This window comes from Typopeltis vanoorti, chromosome 23, assembly GCF_054136105.1.
Source record: "Typopeltis vanoorti isolate ZY-2024b chromosome 23, IOZ_Tvanoo_1.0, whole genome shotgun sequence".
In the NCBI taxonomy this organism is placed as follows: Eukaryota; Metazoa; Arthropoda; class Arachnida; order Uropygi; family Thelyphonidae; genus Typopeltis; species Typopeltis vanoorti.
Window position 1 is genome coordinate 1,157,052 of NC_143571.1, and position 20,529 is coordinate 1,177,580.

The window sequence follows — 20,529 nt, forward strand, 5'->3', positions numbered from 1 at the left end:
TCTTTCCTCAACATTAAGTTTCCCGCGTGATTAGGTACGATGATTTTAAGCGGTGCATTGGATTAGCAACATCGGACAACTCTTTTATTATTAAACGAAAGGTTTATTAAGTTTCTAAACATGGTACAATTCAAATACTAAACTAAAATACTTATAGACTAACATTAAATCATTACAAGTAATATGGCTATTTGTGATTATGCCGCCATACACATTAACTCATAAATTCACCTGATGTGAACAAATTAGATCAATTCACACTATCTGAATATTCATACTGAAGTAGATTAACAAATTATTCACTGCTAACACATACTTGTGACATTTCGATTATTTTATACATTATATTAGGCATTCAATTCTTAGGATACATAATTACTTAATTCACACTGTTCCGTTATGCCGTTATTTGCACTAGCACACAATTATGTCATTTAAATATCTTGTGTAATATAATAGAAATGCAAAAATACCTTAGGACTCTTAACTATTCACAAATCTTTAACACTAGTCAATATACACATAACACATTCTATCATATAATGAAGTCCTAGTATAACTTCAACAGTTCTGTATTGGAATCACGATACTTTTCACAGACACATTTCTAGTTAAAATAGGTTATGATTTTCAGTATCTTTCTTGAGCTTTTCGTATGGGCCATAATGTTTTTCCAAACGAACCTTTGGTATAACTTCTCGTAACTCTGGAATACTTTAACACACATATATTTTCTCCACTATCATCAACGAGGACATCGATCTCTTTACAGCTTTCTGCTTTGCGTAGTTATCACTAACGTCGAAACGAAGAAGATCCCTCCTTTTCTAGGACTCTATGGCAAAATTTTCTTTGCTTCCTACTCGGGAAAACGGGAATCGAAATCCCGCTCACTTTCGTTTCCGTGTTGTGACGAGGAGATATCACCCCTGTCGCCACTCAGGAAAACCCCGTGAACTCCACCGGAACCAAACCAAACTCCAAGGCCAAAAGCGACTATCCAAAAAGACCCTTTCTCATGGGCTACCAACCCTTTTATAGCTGCTCTTCTAACGGCACCTTTTCTTACTTCCTTTCTCCTCCTTCTACTTGTTTTTTAATCATCGACCAATTAGGGTGTCGTTTTCCCGCCAAACGTCATTTGATTGGCAAGCCCGTTCTCAATGTTTCAATCCGGGGATCGGCCCTAAGCGATCGCTTTGCCTTTCTTGTGCTAGTCTGACTTAATCCCGTTTCAAACCTTTTCTATGAATTCTACTTAATAACTTAATCTCTCACATAACGTATTTTATGACTCACCCATTTCAACGTATTTACTTAACTCTCTCATTTTTTATCGTATTACAATATTAATCTATACTTTCCTTTGTTAGCTACTTATTTAGTTAGAATTCCTTGTTTTAATATTAATACATTCCTTCCTTTATCAGCTACTTTAACAACAACCCTTATGTTTTATACATATTACTGGATGCAAGAAATGTTCCATTAAATAATTCATTTTTTTATGCAGGGGTTTTAATTTATGATATTTATTCTTCATGTTACACCATGATAGCTGAGAATACTATATTCCTAAGATATCAGGTGTAACAATAGTGACCAATTCAGCAGAGAACTGTGCATGAAAATATCTGTAGGTTGTACGTACGTACGTACGTGTAAGTTGTATATTGCGTAATGGAGACGTTTGTGCACACAAGGGAAAAGATGATATTAAAGATCATATAAAATGTGCTAAACACAAGAGAGCACTAAGTAGTGCGTAATATTACTGCTTATTTTAAATCAACAGATGCTACTGATGATGACCTTAAATACGCTTCTAAAGAAGCCATATTTGCTTATCATTCTGTAATGGATGAAATCGGTTTCAAGACATCAGACTGTACACCTAAGTTAATCAAAAATTTATTTGAAAACCAAAATTTTCAGCCACTAGCACAAAACCTGAAGCGATAATTATAATGGCGATAATGATATCGCCATTAATTTTTAATGAAATGCTGGATGATTTAAAAACTCTTGGTTACATAACTGTAACAATTGATAGTTCAAATCATAAAGACATAAAACCACGATTTCCTTTTACTTCTTCATACCAACGTTTGTTTGGCATGCAGGAGTGTATAACATAAGTTTTTGGCTTTCTTAACATTGAAATTAATCTTTCCTAAAATGGAAAGATATTCCAGATTATCTCTATTTCAATGAAGCGCCTGGATTATCTTTCCTGAAATATGATAATCCATCTACTAATGCCCTTTATTTCTCTATAGGAAGTAAGAGAGACTGTTTTAGTCCTCTCTAACGTTTTGGAGACTGATGGTACAGTTCAGTAATATGTGTTGTATAATGTTATAGCTGAGCGGAAGTGGTGTTTTCCATCCAAGGCGCAAGACTGCCCCAAGAAAGAGAATCTTAAGTTCCATTCTAGTCGACAACTAGAGAAACTTTTACTTAACTTTTTTTTTTGACAGCCTCCAGTCAATTGAAGTCCCGCACGAATAAGCGTTTTTTTCGTGTCGTAAACTCAAGAAAATGTATCATAGAACTCGCACTATTTTCAGGCAGCAAACATAGTTTTACTATCTTCACCAAAAGTGTTGGTGAAGTGAGGCGGTCAGTGTATAATTAGTCATGGGCCAGCTGTTTCCGATTGGCTACCGGTGGAGACTGAACTGCTCCCTCAGTTTCCAAAGGTTAAATGGGGTTTAAACGGCCTCGCTTACTCTCTATAAGGAATCTTATAGGGAGTAAGCGAGGATCCAGATAATATAATGTTTATTATATTATCTGGATTTGTAACATGTTATCATTTTGATAATATCCCCACAAAACTTAAAAAATTATAATAGCTGAATTTTTGAGCACAATACATGAAAGTAAATTATTTTTCAAAAAGGCGAAAACATAGCCAAAATGTAAATATGGTGAAAGCGTAAATTTATGGTCAAATTTGCTACCTAAATGCTAATATGGAAACCCTGTCCAAGTCAGTTTACATTAATTCCTCTACTTTCAAACATCAAGTTGAAGTAAGTTTTTTCTTGAACGAAATGACATCTCTTTATCTTAATTTAACATAGAAAATACGTTTTTTGTTTTTGCTTTTTTTTTGTCTCGATAAAGGTTCCTTTATGGTCTTAAGAAAGGAATGTGGACGTGTTTCTGTGGTGTAGTTTTGTGTCACATTTTCGTGAATTTCTTTATACCTGTGTAATCTTCTTTTGGTAGTGCTGTGCTGAATAGGCTTAACATGCGTACAGTTTCGAACAGGACAGTACCGTTTTTCTTCATGTTTCCCGGCTGTCCCGTCGTTTTAATAAAAATGTCATTTTTGTCCCGTTTTTAATAAAAACTATAAATATACTTTAATATTCGTCAATCATAAATTATTACTCATAACCTATAATCGTATATCAATATCATCGATACCAGTAATTCAGTAATTTAACCATGAAGTCGTCGCATTGTTCGATAATAAATATCGATATCTGCAATGATTTATTCAGAGAAAATAAAGCAAAATACATGTTGTCAACACTTGCGCGTCTCAGACGCGACATCTGTTCTGCCATAGCGTTAGTTTCTGTTTTGCATGTATGCTAACCGGTGGCTTTGTTATTCAATGCCGTTGGTTTAAATTTCATAGTTTTTAAAGTTTTAAGACTTATTTCTTTAAAGCTTTAAGTCTTATATTTTTAAAGCTTTAAGGCTATCCTTGCAATGTCAAAGAGACGAAACTGAAGTTTTAATGACGATCTCCAGAAAGAATTCAAATTTATTAAACTGGACAAGCTGTGTAGCGATGGAACAAAAGCAGTATGCCAATATTGTAATGTCCATTTTTCCGTTACTCAAGCGACATCAACCAACATCTACGTAGCCAGAAACATAAGCATGCTGAAAATACTCTGGTTTAGTTAAAAACATCAGCTCATTTACGGTGAGACGTGATGTTGATAGTGAAAGCGATAAAATAGCAGCAAGTGAAGATCTTGTTGCTTATCATACTGTGCGTCACGGTCAAAGTTTCCGCGCAAATGACTGCTTGTCGGCATTGAAAAATAAAATTTATGAACCAAAATTTTCTTCAGCTCGTACTAAATCAGAAGCAATAATTACCAATGTTTTATCATCATACATATTGGGCGAAGTAATAGAGGATTTAAATAAAACAAAAAGTATTACACTCAGTTCAGATGCATCAAACATAAAAGACAAACTTTTTCCAATGTGCGGTACTTTTTGCCAAGACAAAATTATAGACTTTATTTCTTTAACTGGTGAAATATCCGACCAACAGTGGGCTATGTTGAAGGAGGTAAGTGAATTTGCTTTTTAAACAAAATTGTTGCTTTGTGTGCAAATAACACGAAAAACAGTTTTGGTGGTTGCAAAAGACTTGGCAAAAATAATGTGGCAAAAACTCGAAATTGAACAAAAGAGGCAGATTATTCGTACTGGTTGTGGGGTACACTTTATACACAATTGTCTCTAGTGTGCTGTCGACTGTTAAATTCCAATCGATATTAAATGTTTTGCATTTTTTTATTATTATTATCATTCGTATGGGGTTTCCCCCGTTCCTCAACTATCCCTTAGGACTGGTTCAGCGCTCCTAGTGAGAGACTAAGTATGAATTTATGACTAGAACTCCGTGTGTGTTCACAGGCCGGTTTGCCTGTACTGAGGGATGAAAAACCCTTTACTTCCGGATAACTCACATTTTGTCGAAAGAGACCAGATAAAGGTTCCTCATGTCATGGACGGGAATCGAACGTAGCTCTTTCCGACCAAAGGGCTTCGTCTATACCGACTGAGTTACGGAGACTCTGTTTTGCAGTGAAAGTGTAGTATACAGATACTTTCACTGCAAAATTTAATTGAAAAACGTTTGTGGCTTTGTAGGAATCAATTACGCTAAATTGTTAACGCATTGAAATACAAGATTTTAAGCATTTGGTGGGCTTCGTTCTTACTTTCTTTTTCAAGAAAAATACCCTGTTATGTTGCGAAAATTGTTTGAGGATCCCTGTTTGAAACTGCTGTCATTTGCAAGAGATCAAGTGTCTACGTTCCAAACATACATTAGCTTAATTGAAAAAGATAATATTTCAGCTACAGAAGTAGCCATGAACATTGAAAATCTTATAAACAATTTAGAGTCCAGAAAAAGTGAAGTGTTTGTAACTATTGGTTTTAAAAAAAACAACTGAAAATGTTAATAGATTCAGGAGAAATTAATAAGGGCAGGTTTTTTGAGATAGTTGAGAATTTCTATGAAACTAGCTTAGAAAATGTCAACAAGTGAAAGTGAAATTTAGGAAACACTGAGAAGTTCAAGTGGGTGCTACTAATGAAGACACCTGAATGGAAAGAAATACAGGACAGCCTGAAATCACATGCACAGAAACAGAAGAAACTCCTGTATTCGATCAGTGGACCTTCATAAAATCTATAATTGTGAGGAAGTTGGATATATGGAATAAAGAAAACATTCCTGTATTTGACAAATGGGTATACAGATTTTTTCTTAAATGAGCGAAAAACGCCTAGACTTTCAAGGCTTTTGTAATATTGTAGAGTTTATTTCTTGTCTCCCAGGAATTACGGCATCTGTTGAGAGGATATTTTCTGTTATGAACAGTATGTGGTCAAAGGAGAAATCTAGATTAAGTGTTGAGACAATGAGGTCTATGCTAGTTGTAAGACAAAATTGTGTCATGGCGTGTGAGAAGTTTTATGATAAAGTGTTGAAAGATCGAAATTTGCTGCGTAAGATCACTTCATCGGAGAAATATTTTCAATGATCATAATAATTTATCTGAGGATACGTTAACATTAGAAATAGCTCGGTTAAAAGAAATTATTAGGAAATCGGTCAGGGAATTGAAAAAGGTAGAAAAACGTTTTTCTAAACTTCGACAGGATAAAAAAAAAGGATGAGAACAAGAACAAGCAGAAAAATACTGAATATGGAAACCAAAATATTAAGAACAACAAGGTAAGTCAGTTAATATCTAAGAAAAAAGAGATAATATAGTATGGTGACTCAATTTTAAAATTTGCGCTCGCCGAGGGAGTCACCACTTTTAGTTTCCCGGGAGCGAAAATTAAAAATATGACAAACGTAATTGAAAACCAAAAAAGAAATGTAAAAGAAATGGTAGTGTTGGAAGGTACGAATAATTTAAGTGGTGACAAACATAGTATGAGAAAAGATATGAAAGGTCTATTGGAAGAAGCGAGAAAGAAATCTGAGAGAGTAAAGATTGTACGATTACTACCTAGATATGATGGTACTAAGTTAAGAAGGAAGGCGATGATAGCAAATGATTTCACGTGCAGGCTATGTAGAAGATGATATAGATGAGAGTTTTTAGATGTGTGGGGGTGCTTGATGGCAGAAAAGATTTATATAAGAATGATGACCTGCACTTGAATTCATACTTCTTGGTATGAGAACCAATGCAGAGAGTCAGGGAAACTAGATCATCAAGGGAGAATGGGGAAATATGTGTGAAAGTTCAGTTATGGTATACAAACGTGATAAAGATATCAATGCCTTTGAACATGGTTATGTATGTTGCAAAGGAGTGGAAAAGCATGCTTCGGGTTCGAACCTTTTAAGTATGTCTGGGGAGGGAAAAGAGAAAATTCTAGAACTAGACCAAATAGATTGCATATCTAATTATGAGAATAGGCTAGGTCGTAATTTGTTATGTTTATACACAAATGCCAGGAGCATTAGAAACGAAGGGGTTGAGTTCGTTGCTTTATTAAATACGATGTGGCTTAAGATTGCTTGCATTAGCGAAACCTGGCTATTAGAATCAGATATGGTAAGTGGGATCGAGTGTAATGGATATACTATTTTTAGGAATGACAGAAGAGATACGAGAGGAGGAGTGCTACTAATGATATCAAATGACTTAGGGTAGAAATACAAGAAAACAATGATGGTAACAATGTCCCGTAGCGATGAGTTATAGTCTATCTGGTGTGAACTGGAGGTTAACAGAATGAAATATATGGTGCGGTGTTTCTACAGACTTGGCGGCTAGGTTGTAGGGGACGAACAAATGCATCGCTAATTTAACCTTATGGGTACCAAGCGAATGATCATTATGAGTGAATTTACTTTTTCAAACACTGATTGAGTAGAAGAGAAATCTCATGATAACAATGAACAGGAATTCATTGAATTGTTGCGAGACAACTTTCTCAAGCAGCATGTGAAAGAAGGTACTCGAGGTCAAAGAGTGTTGGATTTGCTCATAACTTCAGAAGGGATCTCTGTCAAGACTATGGCTATTTTACCAACAATTGGTGACAGCGACCATGCTGACAGTGACTAGGTGTATGTAGCATGAAGTACAGTGCTACTGCTACGTTGAATGAAGAGTTAGAGGTTCATGAAAATAAAATGAGGTTGAAGAGCTTTTGCATAACCGGAGAAGAATTTGCCAATAGGAACAAATGGAATATCAGCCCGTCTGCTAAAGGAATGTTCAGCTAGGCCTTTCACACATTTGTATAACTTGAGTCTCAGCTCAGGAATGATACCACAGGAATGGAAGGAATGTATGATAGTTCCATTGCACAAAAGTGCTGCAAAAACTAATGTGTCTAACTACCGACCTATTAGTATCTCTGGTGCAGTAGTGAAGATTTTAGAGAAGTTGGTAAGAACTCGCATACAGAAGTGGGGGTAGACAAACATTCTATACTCTGCAGGGAACAGCATGTGTTTACTAAAGAAAGGTCATGTTTTAGCAGTTTGCTTATATTTTATAACAATGTTACGGCCGAGTTGGATAAAAGTGATATATCATGATAATGTTGGATTTTTTAAGGCATTTTATAGGATACCACACAACAGGCTGTTGCATAAACTGGAGAATATGGGATTAGAATATAATCTGTTGACTTGGATCAGGGAATGGTTGACAGACAGATATCGTAAAGTGGTATGCAGTGGGTGTGAATCTACCAGATGTAAGGTAACCAGTGGTGTACCTCAGGGTTCAGTCCTTGGGCCACTATTGTTCAATCTATACATTAATGATATCAAGCAGGATCTATCATCAGATGTGTAATTCTTTGTTAATGATGCGAAGACAGGCAGGGCAATCAGGGATGCTACTGATATTCAATTCAATTACGAAATGATTTGAATAGACTGGAAATCTGGGCAAATGAAAATGGCCGTCAGTTTAATGTTAGTAACTGTAAAATTATGTACTTTGGCGTGATTAGAGTTCCAGTGGCATATTATATTATCGGAGTTATGCTACAAAAAACTGAAGAGGCAAGGGATATTGGTGGATAAGAATTTACAGTTCAAATTCACATAGCAAAAGTCGCAAATACATCTGAAAGGTTAATTGCTATGTTGAAGTGAACCTTGACATGTAGGGATGAGGAAGTCATTTTGCCTCTTTATAAGTTTTGATAAGACCACACCTTGAATACTGTGCGCAGATTTGGTCTCCCGAGTTCCAAGGGGATAAAGAAGCTGTGGAAATGGTGCAAAGAAGAGTTACAAAGATTATATCCGGATTATGGGATTTAGATTACTAGGACAGATTGCGAGTATGTGGATTGCAGACTCTCTCTCTCTCTCTCCAAGGACTCGCTCGCCACTCTCTTTCAAATAATGCATTCCAATCACTCGCCACTCTCCATGCAAAAAGTAAGCATATATTCTCTTTACATAGCTTCCAGGTATAGCCTTTTATTTTTCCTCCATTCTTATGAAAACTTTCACATTAATCCGATAATAAGCCGCTTAAGAACGTATATGTGTTTTATTATTTTTTTTTATGGAAAATTCATCCACGAAAGATTGGTCAACTTATAGTGCATAGGTACCATGGAAATGGGGGGAGGGAATAAGGAATGTTCACATTTAACATGAAACGCTGTAGATTGTATTCCTTGGGAAGCACAGACAACGGCAAACCGTTTTAGAGGGTGGCAATGGATTTGGAATTGAACTCTCGGAGGGTACTGGTTGCCTGCTGCAATCGTTTGAACACTTTGCCAGAAGGTGGTGGAACAGTTGATTCTAATTCTGATGAACAGCGGCCAGAGAAGTATTTATAGCAGATGCAGACTGCAAAAACTGAACGCCTGTGAAAGTGGGCAGAATACATTAGTGGGCGATGATTTATCAATTAAACTGCCCTTTTCTGTATAGAATACAGTATTTTTAGGGAGCTATTAGGAGCGCCACTGCAGATGTGAGAGCAATATTCAATGTCCAGGCATATTTGTTCAGAGACTGCCGGTAAACTGCTATGTGGCTTTCAGCATCAAAGTCACTGAACCAATACTTTATCCTCCTCCTTTATTCCATATACCTGGGAACAATCTTCGCGACATTATTTTTTTCTATTAAGCAGTAGCTCTCAGCTCTTCATTACATTTATTAACCAATTCCTTTTTTTTCCCTCTTTCTTCACTTCCCCATTCCACAGAACTGTTTTGTTGTAGCTCTTGAGATCTCTCATGTGTGGAGATGACATAAAATAAATAAATGTGGTGTGTGACATAACGGTCAACAAGGCAAAATATATACATTGCTTGGAAAGAAGTCAACGGACACCATAATGTGAGGAACAAACAGCCTTGGAACCCACTTTAATAAGATGTAGGACCTCTATTCGCTGCAATGACTGTAGCAACGGGGCATACTTTCCAATAGGCATACGAAAAGCGGTCTATGGAATTTTCGACCATTCAACCTGTAGTTTTGGACGGTTGTAGAAATATATAGGGTGGACGTCCCTTCACCTCATCCTACGCTACAGTTACATCAACAGCCTGTGCATTGTCTTGCTGAAAGCTACAACGATCGGTTCTGAAAAACGCAACAAAGTACAAAACATTGCAATGCATTGTCCAGAATTTTTTTCAGCTACCTCTCGAAGTTCAATGTTCATGGCATCACGAAGATCCGATGCCAGACCAGGATCATACCATTTCACCACCACCTCCGAATTTCATAGTTGGGGTAATGCACTCCAGTAAGAGACGTTCACCAGACATCCGCCGCACCTGTCCATCTGCTCGGTAGAGGGGTAAAGCGTGATTCGTCGCTCCATAAGTGTGGGACGTGGCAGCTTGAAAAGCTGCCATGTCCCACACTTATGGAGGTCCTATCATGGAAACTCATGTTGTTGAGCCTCAGTTCTGAATGTTTTTGTGCAGATTCGTGTTCTAGTAGATGTCCGGAACGCCTCGTTGTTGTCCGGCAAATGACGGTTGTGTGTGCAAGATAAATAGATATAGACATACAGTGATGGTGTGTTCTTGATATGGAATCAACATCGCAAAATTAAATTCCCTCAAGAGTTAGAAACCAATGGTTTTCATTTGGATGTTAGATTTACTCGTTTTCTTTAGACATGTTGTAGACTACATTATACAGAAAACGCATTAACAAATATTTAAATGATCACGCTCATCATTATCAGCTGCAGGAACTAGTATTATATCAACATTAGGACATGAAGTCAGCACTCTCATTAACGATGATGAAGAAATAACCAAAGAACCGAAATTTCTTTCGGCCATACTCCAGAATAAATGATATCATGGAATAGAAAAACTGTTAGCAGATTTCTGTTCCAGCCACGACAACAGCAAAATAAGAGGTTATATTTCTCTTCGTACGTCAGGCTGTTACAAAGTTGATTCTTTAAAAAAAATATTGACCACAATCACACCTAAAACCCAGCTATGATCCTTGCTCTTTCATTCAAACCCAAAAACGCAAGCCTGAAGCATCCAGGGCTTTTTTTTCTTTGTGTGATTGCAATATCCTATATTGCAGCCAACAGAAAAATCCATAGCACAGCATACGTATGAACACGTTAGAGACATCACGTATGGGAGATCCCATACATCAGCTCCATTCAGTTATGCACTAAATTCTGAAGTTTCCAACGACAACCAATTTAATAGACACCTAGTAAAGTGGGGCATAATCCTAATGCCTTTTATTTCCCAAAGAGTGTATACATGTTATTTATTTGTTTATTTTTTATAATTTGATGTGAAAATATGAACATTTTCAATATACATTATAACCAATGTGAATTAAGCAAAACTTAATTCTGTATTCATTTCTATATTAATCAAAAATAACTAATTTTATACCGAAATTAATAATATTATCTTACTGGTTTGGGGATTCCAATCATTATTTCCGGAAACCGAAGATCATCTAGTTCCTGATGTATACGTTTTCTTCTCTTGGCCCTGTTAAAAATTATCACTTGCATAGATTTGCAAAACGACTGACTGAAAGTGATCTTGTAGAGAAAGAAGTAGTCTATGAACTAGAGAAAAACTATAAATATTCAATATATAACTGAATATCAGATATAAGCTTTTAGGATTAATGTAGTCCTTATGATCGTTTTATTTACTAATGGTAAAGAAGGAAATGACATGCTGACATGGATGTTACCGAATTCCTTTAGGTAGCAGATTAATTTCATTACCTTCGTCAGGTAATGAAACTTAGTACTTAGTACACTACTATACGGTAAGTTTCCAATCTTTCGTGAATGGGATTTAAACAGGGGAAAAAAAAGCCGAAGAGAGACGGTTTTCCGCTTTCCCAAGCTGAGGACTCAGCGTAAAGATCTAACATTCTGTAGTGGTACTGAAGTGCGGAACTGTTTTTGTCGGCGGTGTCGAACACCACTACAGAATATCTGTGAGCGGTTTTTTTACAATTTTATTATTTAGATTCTCCTACCAAATATCCAAATGGCTTTTGAAGGCAGATGTACCAACTTTATTTATCATTTTGACTGTTCTTTCAGTCAGATATTCCAGTTCCGAATCACATAGAGGCATAATGCATCGTCCTTTTCTTTGGAACTGTAGAAAAGTATTTTATTTGTAAACCTAAACATTCTGTTTACTAGTTCAGTATTAAAACAAAAAAGGAAGCGTATTCGTGTTTCATTTTTTCGATGCCTTCTTCCATACTCATAATGAACGTTTAGACACTGAAACTTAGATATGTATCTTCTGCTCATCCATTATTCATAAATAAGAAATCGACTCGAAGATATACAGGTAATAGACAAAAAATGGAAATACTGGGCTATCCGGTCGCGTTATTGGTAGCTGCAATGCAGCATCTACGATTGCATATGAACACAGATGCTGTTGATATGAAAATATACTCCTGACATTACTAGGGATGTGTGTATAAAGGCAAACGGAGGGCTGCCGTCGTTTATTACATGTTAAAGGAATCCAGAAAGAGAACCTCAGTGACTTTGAAAGGGGTGTGCGTGATTGTTGGAGCCAGGCTGGAAGGAGCATCTCTGACCAGAACAGCTGAAATTGTACATGTTCGTCGAGTCGCAGCCTCTAAGGTTATGTCAGCATGGCAGTCGGCAAGACAAACATCATCAGCGAAATTCAATAGTGGACGAAAATGAAGCTTAATGGAAGAGAGGATTAGTGGATTTTCAGCTTAACCTCTGCGCCGGATACTACACAGATTTGGATATCACCGTCGGGTTGCTTTACACAAGCCTCTGATCACTCCCGTCAGCGCACGTCGTCACGTCCAAAGGTGCAAAGATCACAGGCAATGGACTACACAATAGTGAAGGGATGTGATATTGTCAGATGAATCCACACTCACACTTTTTGTTGCAAACGGACGGTACGTGTGTGCCGTCAGCCGAAGGTAGCTTACCAGTCAGTGCTTACTTCCAACTGTGAAAGGTGGTGGTTCTGTAATGGTCTGGGGCGCATTCTCTTATCATGGTTTGGTCTAATAGTTGTAATAGAAGGCAAAGTGGATGCTGCATGTTATCTTTCGATCATCTTTGTCCCATATTGACACACTTTTCTTCTATGCAGCTACCATTTCAACAGGATAATGCTCCCATTCATTGAGCTCACTGCTACCTCTTCACTGGATCAAGAAACACAGGTGTACACTTGGTACACTTCTGTAGCAGTTTTGCTTAATTTATAGTAAAATTTTATCACAACTCTTTGCTGCAGACATAACATCTGACGCACTCCACTCACTAACGGTTGCCACACAAAAACTACTGCTTCACCATATTGGAAAGTTACACCTGCGATTACAACACACTCTTAGCGGTTAAAACTATAATTATGTTTGTTGCTTTTATTCAAAGGGATGTCTTGTAAAAACTCAATCGCATTAATTAACAGGCACACTGTGTATATGATGCAACGGATTTATTCGGCTATAGGAGAAGCAGAATCAAAACAAAACAATAATAATAAAAAAAAACTATTTATTATTTGAGTTCACAACTAGTTTCGTCTTTTTAGAAAACTTCATCGGGTGCATAACATGAAAAGAGAAATACAAAAATATGTTACAAGAGAAACAATAGCAAAGTTAATTTGCAAACGGATTGTTGATATTTGAAGGCGTTCTGGATGCGATGGTATTGTTGGAAACGTTCAGTCGGGCATGATCTCGTGCTCGTGAGCACCAAGGCTGGATAGCTGAAGACACATGTGTATCGGAAAAACGGAAGATCTCTATTTATAGAAAACTCACACATACCAAACAGATACCTTTATGCGCAATCTCATCATCATTATCCGTCCCAAAAGCTTTTCATTATTTCTACATTTGACAAACGTGCTCACTCTCTCCTCAGTGAAGTAGAAATAGCCAAAGAACTACAGTTTCTTCTTACAACCTTTCTGAACAATGGCTATGAAAGAACTAGAGCCAGCGCACTATCTAATTATTTTCTCAATTCTACTCGCTCTAACGATAAAGATTCTGTCATTCATCCAGTAATCCGGAACAAATTAGAAAACATTTTAGATGCTGCGATGAACTGGGTATAACAGATTGGGTATAACCTTAGTTATACCCAATCTGATTGTCATTTTTCAGTACACGAATGATAGGAGTATCAGGAACAAAGGGGTAGAGTTTGCTGCCTTGGTCAATATGTTAGGACCACAGACTGTTGGCATTAGTGAGACCCGAATTTCAGAATCAGACCTACTAACTGGTATCGAGTGTAAAGGGCACAATATATTTAGGAATGATAGATAGGAGAGGAGAGAAGGAGGAGTGCTGCTAATAATATCGGATGACTTGAATCCAGTTAGAGTTGAGACCGATGATTGCAGTATACTACTACTAACAGTATTTCATGTGGTAGTGAGTTTGAAGCCATCTGGTGTGAGGTGGAATCTAACAAGATTATTAAAATAGTTGGGTGTTGTTATAGACCTTGTCGATTAGTTGCTAATGATGAAAAAATGCATCACCGAATAGAAAAGATGAGCGCTAAAAGAGTAATCATAATTGGAGACTTTAATTATCCAAATATTGATTGGGTAGCAGTAAAATCTCATGAGAAAAATGAAAATGCATTTATTCACCTGTTGATGGACAACTTCCTCAAGCAGCATGTGAGAGAAGGAACTCGAAGGCAAAGAGTGTTTGATTTGATCATGGTGTCAGAGGGCGTTTCAGTTAAAGACGTAAATATTCTGCCTCTGGTTGGTGACAGTGGTCATGAGGCACTCACTTGGGAAGTGACTAAGTTTATGAATGTTCCATTCAGAAATGGTTACATGCTGAACTACAAAGCAGGAAATTATGACCAACCGAGTTAAGTGGAATGGGATCGGTTGCTGGATGTAAGTAAATATAATTAAAACTACATTATTTTTGCGTATATGCACGTAAAAGTGTTGTTCGCTACTTACTTAGCTAAGAGTAGTGGATTTCTTGTTGTCAGAAGTTCTTGAATCTCATGTATTGTAAAGAAAAAGAAAAGATCATGCTCTGGTATTCTTCCTTCCTTTACCATTACTTCGGCTAAGTAATGGAAACCTAACCGCACTTCGTTGAATGCTTTAATCATAAGTGACTGTAAGGAAAACAAGAATATGGTATTATAATAAGCGATAGTTTGGTTTCTATGATCAAACTTTTATAAAATGACACATCCAAAGTCTGCTTTCTGAATATGATCAGTATTGCACAGGCTATAGACAATATTTGCTTCATAAGAAGTAATATAAAATCAAGGTACTACTGGTCACCATTCATATGATGATAATTATCATTTAAAATCTAATCATATATTAATCAAATAAAATATATCATATAGTAGTTTTTATTTTAGAGATGAATACAATATAATACAACGTAATAAAACTCGTGAAGAAACCTTTGAGCTGTTGTTCAACAATGCTCCTGCATGTGTTGTGTAATAGATCGATCATTATCATATAACATGGAAAGCACACGTCTAAAATATGTTATATACAACAAAACAAAGTATTGTATATAACAAATCAAATTATTTTTCACGTTTCGCTTGGGAGAGATCATGACAGAATACTTTACATAAATATTACTATGAATATTTCAGTACCAATTTAAGTCGTGAATATAATAATAATATAATATAATAATAAACTAACGCCTTTTTATTCCCTTATAGGGAGTAGGCGAGGCCTTTTAATCCTTATTAGCTTTTGGAGACTAAGTGGGCAGTTCAATCTCTACCGGTAGCCAATCAGAGATAGCAGACCCGTGACTATCACTAATTATAAGCCGCCAATTATGAAGAAACCGGCAAGCAAGTGGTGCCATCTCTTGGTACTTAACCCTAACAGGATATGTCACTGTCTGAATTAAGGTCGGTTCTACGGTGAGTTTACGGGATGAAAAACCCGAGTTTCCGAGAGAGAAAAAACTCGCTTGTGCGAGTTTTTTCTCTATCTCGGGAATCGGTCGAAAATACGCTTAGATAAAGTTCCTCCAGTCAGCTAATAGGATTGAACTGAAGCGTATCTTCGGGCGGCCTAGCGCCGAAGATGCATCGCCACTTCCACTGAGTTACACTGACCTGGCGCTCGTGTGTGTGTGTGTGTGTGTGTGTGTGTGTGTGTGTGTGTGTGTGTGTGTGTGTGTGTGTGTGTGTGTGTGTGTGTGAATGCTGGATTCGAACCGTAGTCTGTTGGTTACAGAGTGGAAACGCCGACCACTGGGCCAACCAGGCTGACACATGCTTGTTGTCTTATAGTTTTTAACTCATATTGGTAGTAATTAAATATCTATTACTTATACGTTTCTTTTATATGGAGTCTAATGATTTCCGTTTGAACATATTCGATGTTTATTATTTAATGTAACAACACTAATAATAATCTGAAACAGATAGTTTACATATTTGAATAATGATGGTGTTAACTTTTCAAAATTTCACCGAATGGATTTTTATTATATATGATAATATCAGATTCATTATTAATATTATTATCTTATTATTTTGATATAACGGAAGTGAACACTCATTATTATAACTGCCATATATAATTTATAAAATTTAAATTCGTTTTATCATCTTGATGTGTTTTGCAAATATTACAGCATACTTTTGCTATTAGAATAGTCCTAGTGGCATATAAATTGGTTTAGGGAATAGGGCATTATTATTACTGGCTGTTGAGAAAAGGGACCGCAGAGTGTTGTTTAAGTACTCGCAGCATAGTTTGGTTCTTATTATATGAATATCTGTTTAATAATTATGGAACGCACAACTGCCATTTGCCTAAATACTACTACATGATTATTACATTATGTATTATTATGTTAAAATCGTTAAAAGTCTGATTAGATATGAGGTATTAACCTATAGTATGAATAATAATACATAATATCAGGCAATGGTATGCTAGTCAGTACTTGATTTGTCACTGCTACACAGATTTCCATAAATTAAGGAAGAAAGAGAAAAATCAGGATAACTCAAAACTATGATGATTTTTTTTTAATTCGGTGAAAAGCAGCATATATGAGATGAGATGTGAAAAGACACACCCATAAAACTCTAAATAAATAGTTTAATTCAATTACAAATGAATAGTTAAAAACAATGTCACATGAGATAAGTCACACGTTAGTCTGGGTCACAACGATGTTTCACACAGTTTATAATGGTGTCCAGGAGCTCAGTTGGTAATATAAACCACTGCTCCTGCAAAGCTCTTTTAAGTTCTCTGGAGGATTTATTTTATGTGGGGGGGGGGGGAGAGAAGGTTGCGAGAAGAAACACATCTACGCAGCTCGTTACAGACATGCGCAATAAGATTAAGATTTAGGAGACCTGGCTGGCTAGTCCATATGTACGTATGATAGTCTCATTTTGAAGATCGTGGTCCACGAGCATCTCACGATGAAAGAGAACATTATTGTAGGATAAATGTCTTTCCTATTGCACCTGCATTCTGACAAACATCGGGATACAGGACTTCATGTGTATAAGTTGCAACATTCGCGGTTCCACTAGGAAGGCACACACACAGATCGATGTGTCCACCCAGTCAGATTCCTCCACAAACCATCACGCTGTCTCCACCATAAGTCTCTTTCAGGAATATTAGAGGGATTACAAGTGTAACTTGATCTCTCCAGATTAGGCACGCCTGCAAACAATTTGTAGAGCAAATAGGGGTTCATCTGAAAACAATGCCGACCTTGTCCCATTAGTTTGGGTCCAATTGACGTAAAGCCTGCACATTTTAAACGTGGATAAGGAGCATGGATAAGGGCACACAGACTAATAGTCGCTTAGCATACAGACTGCCTTCGGGAAGATGTCTACACACAATGGAAACAGATACCAATGTTCCTGTAGTCGGCATGTGGATAGATCGTAGATGATTAGGGGATAATTGGAGACATCGGTCACCCACTGCGGTTGTCCGTGTGTTTCGGCCTAATACTGTAAAGAATTCATGTTGTAGGTTTAATGGAGTATTATCAGCAATGAGAAAGGTTTAATTTTAATGCTTCAAATTATTTCGTCTCAGTCACAGAGACATCTTCAGGGATTACAAAAAACTTTTTGTAACAACACACACACAAATACAATACAACAGGGATTGAAACTAAAGTCCTATCTAGGTGGTGCGCCCTCTATGGGCATTTGCAGTTCTGGATAATACAACATGTTCTGGATATAATCCACAGGATCTCCTGGGAAAAAAAAACAACATGCTCCACCATAGTAAATTCAAAAAAGTAATACTGTTCTTTGAATCTGCATCTGCACTCAGGAATCACCTAATTGAAACTACGGTTGAATAAAACTTCTCAAAATTTGGGAAAAATTAATTATCAGAGATCCCTCTTGATATCTTATGCCATTTGCAAACGCCGATAAACGGCGCACCACCTAGATAGGACTTTAGTTTCACTCCCTGTTGTATTGTATTTGTGTGTGTTGTTACAAAAAGTTTTTTGTAATCCCTGAAGATGTCTCTGTGACTGATACGAAATACTGGAAGCATTAAAATTAGTTTTAATTCTTTCTCAGTGCAGATAATATTCCATTAAACCTCCAACATGAACACTGCGGTTGTAATCCGTGGCCTTCCTTCACTGCATCTTCCAGTATGCTGTTTGTGATTATTGGAATTGGTTTCAGAGTCTGTAAACTACGAAACGACTCATATGCAACCATTTGGCTACCTTCGCCTGGCTTTGGCCGGCCTCTAGTCTTATGATGGCTTGCTACCTGAATTCATCAGTTAAGTGATGTCTTGTAACCATATTCAAGATTTTTTCTATCGCAAAATGTCTTGTTCTCGCTCCAGACATGAAACAGAAAATTACTTCAAAACGTTCTCTTTTATGTCGTGACTCATTTGTGTATACCGCTTAAAGCGACACTCATTTGACAAGATAACCGGACTCATCGTTATTTTTTACATAACATACCTTGCTTTCAGATTTTTTCCCTTTTCTCACTCCAAGTTATCGCGATTTTTCTCTTTTTTCCTCAATTTATGGCAACCAGTGTATTATATGGACGATGAGAAAGGATCACTCCTTCTAGAAATGTTACTGCTAACTGCCTGTTTGCTAATAGTGGATTTTGATTAGCACGATTTGACCAGTAAATACTGTGGTGCAGGGCAGTAGCAAAATATACCATATACCTGATGGTTGCGCGTGTTTTCACATCTTGTATTTTTGCTGGTTCTGTTTAGGTGATGACTGCTATGCAGAAGAAACATCCCAGCCAACAAACGTTCTTAGAATTGAAATGCAAGTCCATCAAGTGTTCTAATCGATTATAAAAAGAATATAAAAAGGCTATCTTGAAAATATTTCGTAGAATGGCTGCGCACGTTCCTAACTGAAAAATCTATATTTCATAACTGCAAAGTCTGGAGGACTTTTTCTAGGCAATTTTTCAGTTAGGTTCACAGAAATCAATCTTTGGTGTAGGTGAGTGAGATTTTTTTTTTTTCGAAAATTATTTCGGTTTTTGTCGGTCAAATTTAGCAAAATAGACCGTGAAACTTACAAAGTATGCATACAACTAAATAATCTTTGGATTAGGAACGTCTCTTCTGTCTAGCACTCTTTTTGATGTGAGCAATGATTAAAGTCAGGGATAAGTTACTTTGACGCTGTGTTCTCGTTTCTCTCTCTCTCTATCTCTCTCCCTGATTTACGCTTAGATCAGCATTTCCCCACTTTGCAGGTGTTCGTTACTAAATCCGACAGAATGGGATGGTTAATCCGTATTCCAGCAGTGTGCTATGTCTTTATATTGCGTATGTTCTTCCGGCCGATTTGCCTGTTTAGAGAGAATATTTACTAGAGATGAAAAATCTAGGTTTCCAGGAGAAAAAGCCACCACCTTTTTCTCCGCCTTAGTTGAGACCAGCTAATTCAACGGGGACTTTTTTTACTCTCCTTCTTTCGGCCAGTTCCAGTTAATCAGCTTTTGTCTTGTTGACTGCACTGACTGGAAATGCACTGACCTAACATCATGAAAGGTGTAGACAGGCCAGTAGGTTTCCAAAAAACTTAAGGCTTAAAGAGCAACGTCACAGTTTGGAGATTTAAAAGCAGTTAAATAATTTATTTTATTTTTACTTTTCGTTTGTAAAAGAAAATCTTTCACATTTCTTTAGAAATGAAATTTACTACATCCTGTTCTAAAATTCCGCTTAGAACAGAATGTAGCGAAATACCTCGAAGTATAACAGGTATCCTATGGAAATTATATACTTAAATTTGATCATCACGGGATTTATATATTAGCATATTAAGTATCAGTTACACCTATGTGGGCATTATTCTCCCTACGGAGAACAACGATGAATATCACTAGTTTTGAGGATTCGTAGTTTATAGCACGTGCTTTGTGATGTCCTGAAGAGTACAGAGTTCCCCCCCCCTTAATGATTGTTTGTGTTCTTCTTTCTTTTCCACTGCATTGTTACAGGTCGAAAGGCCATGAGCGTAAGGCCATCGAAAGAAGTTGGTTGTTTCTCATATCCTTCCAATCCATTTTCCTGAAATCATTTTGCAGAGATATTTTAGAGCAGCTGGGAAATTGTATTAAGCACAGCATCCTGCTGTAAGTACACCTCGTACTGAATACTGAATTATTGCGTTATGAATCAATTCATGAAACATTCGCAGATAACTATATTCTTTCT

The 20,529-nt window shown here is 36.8% G+C and overlaps 1 protein-coding gene across 2 annotated transcripts in view; it reads right to left on the bottom strand.

The window, feature by feature from the left end:
- LOC150093565 (uncharacterized) overlaps positions 1–20,529 on the bottom strand; it is a 172,118-nt gene that overhangs the window by 31,886 nt on the left and 119,703 nt on the right. For both annotated transcript variants that reach the window (XM_090412756.1, XM_090412755.1), the window contains 2 exons: positions 14,764–14,927; positions 11,196–11,274 (listed from right to left, as the gene is read on the bottom strand). In XM_090412756.1, the coding sequence (XP_090268882.1) occupies positions 11,196–11,274; positions 14,764–14,927 (243 nt within the window). The remainder of the gene's footprint in view (positions 1–11,195; positions 11,275–14,763; positions 14,928–20,529) is intronic.